Source organism: Athene cunicularia (assembly GCF_003259725.1).
Source record: "Athene cunicularia isolate RWA chromosome 7 unlocalized genomic scaffold, athCun1 chr7_part1, whole genome shotgun sequence".
Taxonomy (NCBI): Eukaryota; Metazoa; Chordata; class Aves; order Strigiformes; family Strigidae; genus Athene; species Athene cunicularia.
This window is the reverse complement of record NW_020799107.1, coordinates 6,846,942-6,858,522: the sequence shown is the minus strand read 5'-3', so window position 1 is coordinate 6,858,522 and position 11,581 is coordinate 6,846,942. Positions and strand designations below refer to the sequence as shown.

The following is an 11,581-nucleotide window of genomic DNA, read 5'->3' as shown; positions in this document are numbered from 1 at the left end:
TCACATTGTCCTTTCTGAACTTTCAAGATTTATTAATTTCTAAAATATTTGGGCCCAAGCCCAGATGTCTTAACAAAATGGGATGACTTCTCATCAGTGCAGAAGCAGACAGATTTTTAAACCACACATTTTAAAAAACCTCACATTTATATTTTTGTTTAAAACAAAACGCCAGATTAAGAAATATAACCAGACTGACAGTATTTCTCTGAACTTTAATTACAAGGAATCAAAGCAATGTTACCTACACTACTCTTACTCTTCAAAAATTAAAGCAGAGATCTTTTTTCCAGACAAAACAGATGAAAATGAAGAGAATATTCCTTTCCCATTAAACTGAGAGTGTCTCAACGTATTTCAAATAGCTGCACAGGGAATGTCCTTTTATACTATCCAAAGGATTTAGTAATTTTTTAAAATCTCCACCTCAGATTTAGAGAGAGACATCTGAAAAAACGTCCATGGTTTTGTAAGACAAAAACATTCTGGGGCGATCTTAAATAATTCAGTAATTTATAAATAATGGCACTCCTTATATAGTAGCCTCTTTCAGCTAGTGACAGCTTCAGTGTAAACATTTATTTATTTATTTATTTATTTATAAAATGTAGAAATAAGATCTGTTGGAAATTTAGTGACATAGACCAAACCCAGATCTCTCTTTTGGTCAGCTTTAATTCCATCAATAAATCCCATCCAAAAGATACCCAACTTGAAAGCACAGTTTGGAAATGCCTAAACAGCTCTGGTGCCTCATCTGTAGGAGAGCAGGGAAACCTCCTACTTTGCCTCAAAACCATTTAAAGGTTGATCTTGATTCAACCTACTGCCTCCATACTAGTAACACAAGCATCTCTCAGAGCTCCAATCCTGGGGGTCCTCAAAAAAGGTGGCTTCCTCTTACATATTTTTATTCACCTAAGGAAAGAAATAGTCTGCACAAGTACCACTGCAGCCCACATGGCACTGTGGTCCCATGACTGAGCTCCTCCATTACCCGGAGGAACTGAAGACCCTGGCAGCTGGGGAAGGATGTCCTGCATTTGCTCAGGCTCCGAATGGAAAAAGTAATTCTCAGTCCCTGTCATCTGACACCTCTTGCTATCTTAACATTTGCTTTGTATTTTAAATAGAACATTGTTAATAAACATGCTTTCCATTACTCAATGTGTTTGACAGTTTTAACTCCTCGGGAGCAGGGCTAAAACCCCAGAGAAAGGTCAAGCTGTAAAACACTGGTCCTTGGTATGCCACAATGGACATGGCAACCAGCACCATGGAGCAGGTGCCCTGCAAAACTAGGGCAGAAAGGTCTGAACAATTGTGGAGAGGTGGCTACCAAGCCCAGGAATTCAATTCTGCTCTTGACACAGGCTGTATTCATTGAGAGCGAGCTACATTGAGAGCGAGCCACATATGAACAAAGATGCCTCTGCAGCTGTTTCTATCAAGCCAGGGATAGCTGAGAACCAACCCCCTGCCCCCCCCCAAGAGGGGGATTCATATGTACCAAGCAGGACAGATTTCAGACAGCAGGAGACTACCAGAGGAGCAGCTCCCCTCTGTCTAGCACCACTCAAAAGTCTGGATCCTCAGCTAGGACAAGGCAGAGGCTGGTTTGTGCTACTAACAGTGCTTTGCTTTGGAGATATCCCAAACCCAAATGGGCTTTCAGAGCTGTTCACAGTATCACCTACCATCAAAGAGACCATCAGGCACAGCCTCCTGTCCCTGTTGCCCCACTCACATTAGAGGTGATTTCCTCTTACATGTAGGAGTTGAGTGTCAGAAACACAGACACTGTGCTCTTAAAAGGAACAACTGTCTCTACTCTCCAACAATGTGCTCCCTAGTCTTGGACTAGATTTTAACTTAGTTTAGAAGAATGGAGTCCAGCCAGTGTTTGGTGCAGTTCTGTGCAGAAACAGAGACCAGGTGGACAGAAATGGGCATTTATCCAGGAAAACAAAGCACTCAGGCGTGCCTGATGTGTCGGGAGCGATTTTATGGTCTTACAGCACCTGAGTGTTGCACACAGCATGCTCCACCCACTGTCCCGAGCTCATTTGAGCAAAGGTTGTTCAGACATGTCTCCTCACAACCCTCACTGGGTAGCTTTCTTCTCTCACTCCCAGGAGCTGCTAGACACTGGTCATTTCTCACTCCCACCTACAGACTAAGAAAATAAGGCACAGCAACAGTCACTCTCCCCTAGAGCAAGAAGGAATGGGAAGTGTGCTAATTGACCTTAACACTGCAGGAGCTAGCGTATATACTCATTGTCACCTCACAGCATCAGCCCAAAGCTCTGAAGATTTGCCATTGATTTGGAGACATCTCCAACACTTCTATACAGCAGCAACATGCGATTATGTCCTGCCTGAGAGGTGCCTGACATCACTATATAACATCACCTGGGTGCTTCACACAGATCTGCCAGCCCTGATCCTCATGCTGTGATGGCAAACCCAAGAAGAAAAAGATGTCCTTTTTCTGTCAGGCAAACTTGGCTGTTCACATCATTAAGCTCTCTCAGCCTTCCTATCCATCTTCTCTGCATTAGTACAGAGGTATTAAAAAGACACAGTATGAACAACACTCCTGTCTGAACAAACTCCAGAAATGTAACCCTCCCAGTGATATAAACTTGCTACCACACCAAAATTTTTCCCTTTTCACAGAGCTCCCCTCTTATGGTATTTCAAATCATTATTACAGCAAGAGCAATTTTTCCAGTTCAGCAAGTTTTCAACCAAATCTTGGGCTTTAAACATAACACGTTCAAACAGTCTTCTTCCAAACACTATCTTACTGTCCATGCAGTCCTGCTGTAGCCTTAAATCTACACCCTTCTTATGCTGGGAGACTGACTTCTGTAGGGATACAAGAAACTGCTCACATATGTAATGAAGACAAGATGCTTCCTTAATAACCTATTATTTCTCATTTATTTTATAATGAAAAGGGCAATACTTTCTCATTTACCCAGTTACTTACACTTACTTCAAAACGAAATCAGAAATGTTGCTGAAAATATAAAATTTCACTCTCACATCCACCTTCTAGATTGTCACTGTACATATCAGACCACAGTTTATTAGATCACTAAACTGAACCTTCCATTACCAAAATCTATGGTTTGGGAGGATGGCATAGATTAGTTCATAAACATTTAATTTCTCCACCAGTGTCACAACAATGGGTAGCAGCACTCCCAAATCAAACTTTGTGGTAAAAGAAAAGCTATTGCCATTTCTCTGGAAAGGCCTTCCTCTAAGAAATGAATGAGGAATATCGGGAAAAACAAAAACACGTGTGTGTATTTCCTCAGCAGCACAAAAAGTATTTCAAGAGAGATCGTTCTTACTGGTTAAAAGAAACAGCAATGGCAATTATTATTTGCCATTATACTTTCAAACAGACTAATTAATTTTTACTGTGTCCTCATAGTTTACATACACTGTTTATTTCCTTAAGTGTGTACTGTCTTCTGCTGGATGAAAGGCATTTAGGAACAAAGAAATGTCACAGGGAGAACTGCAGTCAGTGGCACAGCTCCAAGGGATTCATCTCCTGCCCCTTCACAAACATCCACTGGAAGCTCACTTGGCTTGTTTCTGGTCTCATGAGTGAAACTGGACAACGAGGAGCACGTTAAGAAAGGGAACAGGACAGCTGGCAGCACAAAGTCTTGAGAAAGCCAATGACAGAAGCAGCACCTCATGGTGGCTCCTCAGCTATGTCCTCTAGAGCCATCTGGAGCATTTCTCCTCAGTGCACTGTTGTCTAGGCTGACCTTTTCCTTTCTCACCTCCCAGTCGTATGCCAGGCAGCAAAAGGGACAGACTGCTGTACCTCTGGTCTACATCAGAGTACACAGGTCTGCACAATTTCCAACCTCTTTTGAGCATAACTAGCAGGACAGTGTAGCACAGGTCACACCCATTTGCCATGAAGGCAGATCCGTAAGAGAAACAGAAGGGGAATGCATAACACTGCTTCTATCTCACCAGGTCTGGCCACACTTGAGGTTATTTTTCCAGGGCTCTGCTACTAGGACCAAGAGATCACAAGTGAACCCCAGGCATCCCATGGAATACGAAGAATAAATCTCTCCTTCATGGTTGCCATGAAACTTGTGAAGCATGCTTATCAGTGAAAAGGTGAAGTAACAAAGTACCCATAACTTGTTACATTTGGGGAAATAACTCTCATGTATTTAAGCCAATCACATTTAGGGGCTTTTGGACTTGAAACTCTATTCACATTTCATGTAGGATTGCAGTTGGGATCCATGGAATGCTTGCTCTGGGGAAGAAGCCTTTTGATAAGACCAATTAAAAAAAAAAATCCTTTTCAGAATAAAAGTATATTTTAGTTCAAAGCCTTTTCTAGAACTGGTACAGTTGCATGAGTTTCTCTTTAAAAACGTCTACAGAATAACCATGCTTAACTTTTCACAACAACATGTAAAGAAAGATAAAATACTGAAGAAACCCTGCAGTCAGGTGTAGCTTCTAGGAAGGTCAGTATAGCTCACAACCTCAAAAGTTAAACTTTAGTATCACAAACCCCCCTATCAGATGTCTGCTTCATTTCACATCCCCTGCATACACTTCAAAGCGGCATGACAGTGACCATCTCTGCTCACAGCTGCAGTGAGGATGGTGGTATTTAGTTTCCTATAACCTAGCTAATTAGCTAGTCATAACAACATAACCCCCACCCTCCCTGCAGTAAGTTTAGTGTGTCCGGGGACACCACATAGTATTAAATGCTTGGAGAGAGGCTACAGAGTGCCTGTGGGTCAGTTTTAAAGCCTTACAAGAAATTATGACAGAAGAAGGCATTAAAATAGCTACTAAAAAATAAATTGTCATCCACTCCATCATTAAAGTGCAGAATACTGTAGAGATCCACTTCCCAAAGTAAGCAAACAGTGTTTCTAGACTGTTTTCCAAAGTTCCAGGTACTCAGGACTCATAAAAGTTCTCTTTTTCTCTGAGGGGAAGCTCCTCTTTCCAGGCTCTCAGTCCCCATTAACTAAGCTCTTTTCCTGTTTCCAGGCTCTCAGCCCTTGTTAACTCTTTTCCTCTTTCCAGGCTCTCAGGCTGCATTAACTAAACTCTTCTTTCCAAGGCTCAAGCAAACACATGCTCCACTGAATCCCAAAACCCCATCAAAAATAAAAGCAAGCTACACATCTTTCCAGGTAAAGAGTTCATTGCTCCCTGTGCTGTTGTTACAGAAGATGTGCATATTTTAAACTGAGTATCATTCAAGGAACAACAGAAACACTGTGTACACATGCTACTGGAGAAGAAGTTGGGGATGGACAGTTTATGTTCACTCCTTCAGCTATTACACTCCTCAGCTTTACCAATTCAGAAACACAAAAACAAAATAAGTTTTCTTTTTTATCTTTCCCAATATCAGATCTCCAAACTGTTGCTCAGGAAGGCATTTTCTCTGGTTCTTTGACAAAAACAGATCCAGTTTTTCACTCCATACTATATTGAACACTAACATTTTTGAAATTGTTCTACTTCATGAAAATGACAGTGCTTATTAACTGCCTCATTAGTTTAAGTGGTTTCAATTCAAAGTTTCTCATCTGTAACATTCTTGTATATCTAAAAAAATAAGTTAGTTTTTAGAAGACAACAAATAAAACACCTCTGCCTTTGTTTAACTTACAAGGTTTCCTCTGGTCTGTTCCTTAATCATTCAAGAACATATCTGAGCAAGGGTTCATATTATTACTGCAGCTCTTGCACATTCCTGATGAAATAACAACTAGGAACTAGCTGTACCCACATAGGCCACACCACACACAGCAAGCACACCTTCTCAGACAAGCAAGACTTATGTACCTTCTTAGCAAGCTTGCTAAGGTTGTGAAACAAGCCATGCAAGAAAAAGAAGCCAGTAGCTAAACAAGCTCAGAGTACAGCCCTCTAATTACAAGGCAGCCTTACTAATCACCACCATAGTAATGCAACCATCCCACCAACCTTTCTATATCCTCTGAGCTCAACACCTACACCTGTGCAAGGGTGGTGCTCAGCTATGAAAGGAGCAAAGCAAAAAAGTAAGTTATAAGGGCTGATCTCAGTGTTGTCTTTATCATCTGAGCTCTGTGAAAGAAGCCAAATGGAGCAGCTATCTCCCAAATACCAAACATGACATCTGAAACCATAAGCATCAATACTGCTAGAACAGAGACACTTTAAATGGAAGGGCTTGTTGCCACCACATAGGATGCCACTTCTGTCCTTTTTATTATATCAAAATCAAAATAAGTCTATTTTTGTGCTTATACAAATACAATACTGATTACACATACAGGGAGTAGCCCTGTTCTAGGAGATGATGCCACATTTGCAGAGCCCTGATTCACACAATAATTTCAATCTTCAGCAATACCTTAAGTATATTAAGGTTTGCTGTTTAAAGTGAATACCTTTTATGTGCCTTTTACATTCACAATCTGCTGCTCTGCTCTGTTACTCAAAAATTAAGTGCATTTTTAATGGTCTGCAGCTGATCTACATAGTACAACAGCTCTGATCAGGACAAACTTTGCTGAAATTTTGAATTCTTCATAGTCATCTTTGAGAACTTTTATCCGGTGCCACATGCTAAAGTGAACACAAACTGATGAACATCTGAGTAGCTGAAGTTTCCTTCTTTGGTATTGGACTTAAATTCTACAGAGGAAACCAGGACTTCAGTCTGCAACTTCCACCTTCACTGGAGTGCTCCACAAAACAGCTGCTTTTCTTGAGCTTTGGTAGAACTGATTTTGAAATCATTTACTGAGCAATTCATACAGTCCTGCTCCAAATCAGTACTGCCTCATGTTGAAAACTGCTGACAGCTATCCAACTAACAAAGATGGCCAGAAACCTAGATCGGCAACCCTTTTAAAACATGATAGCTTGAAGTTAAAAGACCTGGAGAAAAAAAAACCTTGTCCTATGGTGAGAGATCACTGTTCACCATCATCTACAGACCTACCCAGACACGTTCTCAGCTCATGCAACTCACACACTTGACCCCTGTGTCCCTCTCCCTGCCACACACGCAGGTCTTGGAGGGCTGTGGCATCTCTCTGGTGCCCCAAAGCACACACTGAAGGAGCTGGCTCCCTCGTAGTGGTGTGCCTATGTGCCATGTGGGTCAGAGAGCGAGAGAGCAATTGTGGTGCTCTGCCAGGAAGGAGGAATGAGAGCTGGTTACCAGGGGCCCATGCCCTGAGGGGAGGCCCACTTGAAGGCACATGCATCAGCTGCAGCCCATCTCTCTCTGTCACATCACGCAGCCACATGACTGACACTGTGTGACCCCACGCAAAAGCACACTAAGGAGAGTCATGTATCAAAGGAGAAGTAAGCTGAGAGCTCTGCATCTTATTCCGGTTTGCCCTGCGCTATAATGCCAACATAAAAAAAGTTGGATGAAGAACATGCAGGTCCCCTGATGGGCAGACATGCTAAATTGGCACCTGGGTTCTTCTTGAAAGAAGACAGCGCATAAACTTTAAATAACCTATGCAGAAAACAAACCGCGAGGCTATTCATATCAGACATGAATAGTTGGACATGCTCTTTGCAACACAGACTGATAGTCTAAAAAAGGGAATAAAGTGCTTTGTGAGAGGGGTCAGTGATGGCCCTTGCTGTGTTTTCAAAACTTCTAGTCAGATCCTGCAGCTTGGCTTTACAGGCAGTATCACCATCACATGTATCAAGGCAGAGGAATACACATAACCATAGCTCTTTTAACAGGAGTTTCTATTATCCAAATACATAGACAGCCATCTGGCAGAAACCACCTTCAGGGCTTGCACATGGTGTTTACCAGCTGTCAGAGGATCTCTTCTGAATGACTGGTCAGCCAAGAAGAACATACCTATAAACAATTCTTCCACTTCAGATTTATATTTTGGATATCAAAAAGTATTTAAAAGCCAGTACATGCCAATTGCACACGAAAAGCTCTGAGAAAAATTAGGACATTTGCATCCAAGGGCTGCATTAACAGGTAGTTTTCCACATTAAGTTGTCTGTTATCAAAACCAAATCCAACACACCTAGCCCTGGAGAAAAACACTCTTCCACGGCAACAGATGCTGCTGCAGATGTAATAGGACTAATCCCAGCTCAGGAACACGCAATCAAAGTTGTAGGTGACTTATTTAACAGAAAAAATGCATGCAATGAGATTTATTTGCTTAATTCCTTTAAAACTTCTTTTACTTGCAGTGGAAATGAAAGACAGCAGAGGATATCTATTCTAAAAAAGGATCATTTCTTTTATATGACCGTTCTGACCAGAATATGCTTGTATAGTTTTCATGTCTGGAGAACAAGTACTCCGTAGGTGAACAACAGGACATGAAGTTTGACCAAAACCAAAATAAATTTCATTTTAACCTGTCTTACCCACAGAGCTTCACTTGAAAACTTTTTCTCCAGGTAACCTACAACTCCCTTATTTGATAACTTTGTATCTTGCAAGGCCATGTGCATTTTCTCTTTTTCAGCAAGATAATGCTTTAAATTACACTCACTGTAGTAAACAAGTTAGACATTGTTCCCAACAAAGCAGGCACTGTAGTGAATACAGATCCTTTCCAGCTGTAGCAATGACCTATTAACACTGGAAATAAAAAAAAGAACATAAACAGGTGATTCAAAAGAGACTGTTCAACCAAACCAATGTGTAACAAAGCCTAAATGTCACAGAGTCCTCAGGTCAGGGAAGTAACACTGTACAGGAACCCACTGACTTGGTGTCTTTACACCATGCTGGCAACACTTCTAATACAAGAGGGATGGATATTGCTAGTGCTGGGTATGGCAGGGAATACAGTGTTTACCAGCGTTAACACAGCTCTAGCAGTTTGAGCCTCAAAAGTCTACCACTAACCACACAATAGGAGAGCAGGAGGGCTACCAATTTGACAGAATTTACACCCAATAACATATGGCAAACTGTATCCCTCTCCCAAGCCACTGATACCAGAGGTTGGGAAGGATGCACAGGCCATTTATTGGTATGGGAGATGACCATAACAAGAGGAAGCATCACCATGAAGAGGGGAGAAAATCAGAATTAGAGACTCACCCTGTGACTATGCCCACACAGGGAATGGAGGTGTAGGGACCAGGCTGTGCTAGGAAGGTGTACACCACTGTCACTTAACCCTGGCTATGCTGTGTATCTGTAAAGTCCCATTAGGCTGCTGTAAGAAAAGCACAATTCTAAACTGGAAACAGCATCTAGAAGGAGACCAACAACGCATTTGCAGTCTCTACCCTGCTGCAGTTATCTATTTCTACTGTGTTTTCTGCAAGCACGTGTATTAAAAGAAAAAAAAAAAATCATTGTTCTTAATGTCCCATTTTTTACAATCACCCTTCTTCGCCAAAAAAATGGTATGAACGATGTCAATGTTTGCCCCTGTCTGTTTGACACATTTCCTTATACCAAGAACGGATACTTGAAACCTGGACAAAGTTTGCTTTTCTGTGGCTTAGGGCAGGATCTACCATCTCTCAGCTCCCTTATCACTTTACCCTGTATGTGGGTGATGGCATATGTCCTGCCAGATCTTCTTGGTACAACAAAGCTGCCAAGACTGTAAACTGGGTGACTGGGGCATCCCTGGGAATGCTGATCTCCCTGTCAGCCTCCCGCCTTCTAACAGACCTGAGACCAAGGCGCTGGGCTCACCCTGGAACCCACGCCAGCCCAAGAAGGGCACTCCATAGGAGGCTCTACTGAGGGCACCTCGTAGGCATGCCGAAATTTTGCCTCCGGGCACCCAGATTCAGTAATTCCCACCAAGCTCTGTTTTACTTTTTTCCTCTCAACTACCCCTGCATAGTTCCCTCCTGCCTACTCTGATACAATATGAAATCAGACTCCCAAATGAAAATATAGTACAAGTTTTCAGACTGCAACTGGGTTTGTAAAGCGGGTGCTTTTGGCTGTTAAGTACAGACAGACAGACAGCTGTCTGCATTGCCAGGACGACACACTGAAAACACATACACCCTTCGAGAGGCGAGACTCCCTTTCGGGCAGGCCTATCTGTAGGAATAGCTATTCCTGTAGTGCCATCTTCTGGCTTAGGGTGTAGGAACACTACAGCTGAAGATGGGACTGATCAAAAGATAATTTTTTCATCTGTTAAAAAACATTACGACGGGTTTAGACTTAGGGATCGATATGCAGAAACATCCAAACCACGGGAATTCTCTCAATAGATTGTGTACAATTCACCTCTCAGTAAATTGCTAGTTTTAAAATTACAAGATTATGAAAAATATCTTGTGGGACAATCTTGATACCGAAAAGCCGGTTAAGGAGGAGGCACTCTTTATTGCAGCGCTTGGTGTACGGGGGATCACTCCTCCACAAGCATGCCCACCCATCGTGGTAACTTGTTTTGGCTTTATACAGCAAAGTGTTACATATTCACGATAGTTCCCAAACCATCTGTACATATTCATGATCTCTCCACGGAAAGGCGGGTTTTATTATAATGAGATCTAAGAAGTCATTTTCATGTGCTCCGCCCTGGTCTCCTCCTAGTTATGCCTGCACAGTGGCTCCTGGTGGTTATGGGCAGGGGCCTTCAAGATGAAGACTGAAGACGCCTCCTCTTCCTCTTGTGACTTTTTACCCAGTTAGTATTTCCATAATCATGATAACTCAGTATTCGTTGAGTCCCGTCCCTTATCTTGGGACTCAGTAGTTGCAGCTCCTTCCTTACGTTAAGAGCCCCTCCTGCTGAGAGCTCACCCTTTCATTGCATCATCCTGCCTGTCCAGTGTCTCTCTTAGTTGTCCTGCATGCATTTTGTTAAGGTTCCTCACTTCAATCTGCTTTGCGTTTTGAACCATTACAATTTTGCTTTTCGGTTTTTATTTGTCAACAAACATCACGGCCCAAAACTAACTTTCTGCTTCCAATTTTTGTGCCATCTCATGACTCCACGAGGTAGTGCCTGAAGGTTTCCCAACACTACGTGTGGAGTGAGGAAAGTATACAAAGTCCCACTGATGGGGACTGTGTCTTGTTTTAACTCAATCCTCATCACAATGACGATTGGTAACATCTACTTTCTAGTCAGTATGTATTTCAGGGGGTTGTTGGTAAAGGAAGCAGGAGCTCTTTTCTCAGTGAAAGATGTCCATCTACAGCTCAAAACTTTTCAAAACGACTGACTGGAGTATTACACGTCAGGGCTTTGCCCCGTGCTGAAGGACGACCACATAAGCTGAAGGGAGGAAGAACTACGAGCAGACTGTTAAATCTTTATCCTTTCCTCTAGCCCCAGTGATTTTCGTAACGTTCTCTCCATCCCTTGGAAAGCCCCTGCACATAATCATCATAAAACACCTTCCTTTGGGAGGCAGTCCTCCGCAAAAACCCTAAAGAGTGCTAAAGGATTGGGGTGTGCAGGTTCCGCAAATGAAACCCCCCCGGCATGAGGAGGCGGGGGGGCAGTTCTCTCCCGGTGAGCGGCCGCCGCAGCCGGGGCCGGCGGCCCGCAGCAAGCCTCGCA

The 11,581-nt window shown here is 42.6% G+C and overlaps 1 protein-coding gene across 1 annotated transcript in view; it reads left to right on the top strand.

The window, feature by feature from the left end:
* Nucleotides 1-11,487: 11,487 nt before the first annotated feature.
* ACADL (acyl-CoA dehydrogenase long chain) overlaps nt 11,488-11,581 on the top strand; it is a 17,098-nt gene continuing 17,004 nt past the window's right edge. Inside the window, exon 1 of the mRNA XM_026852409.1 lies at nt 11,488-11,533. Coding sequence (XP_026708210.1) covers nt 11,488-11,533 — 46 coding nt within the window. The remainder of the gene's footprint in view (nt 11,534-11,581) is intronic.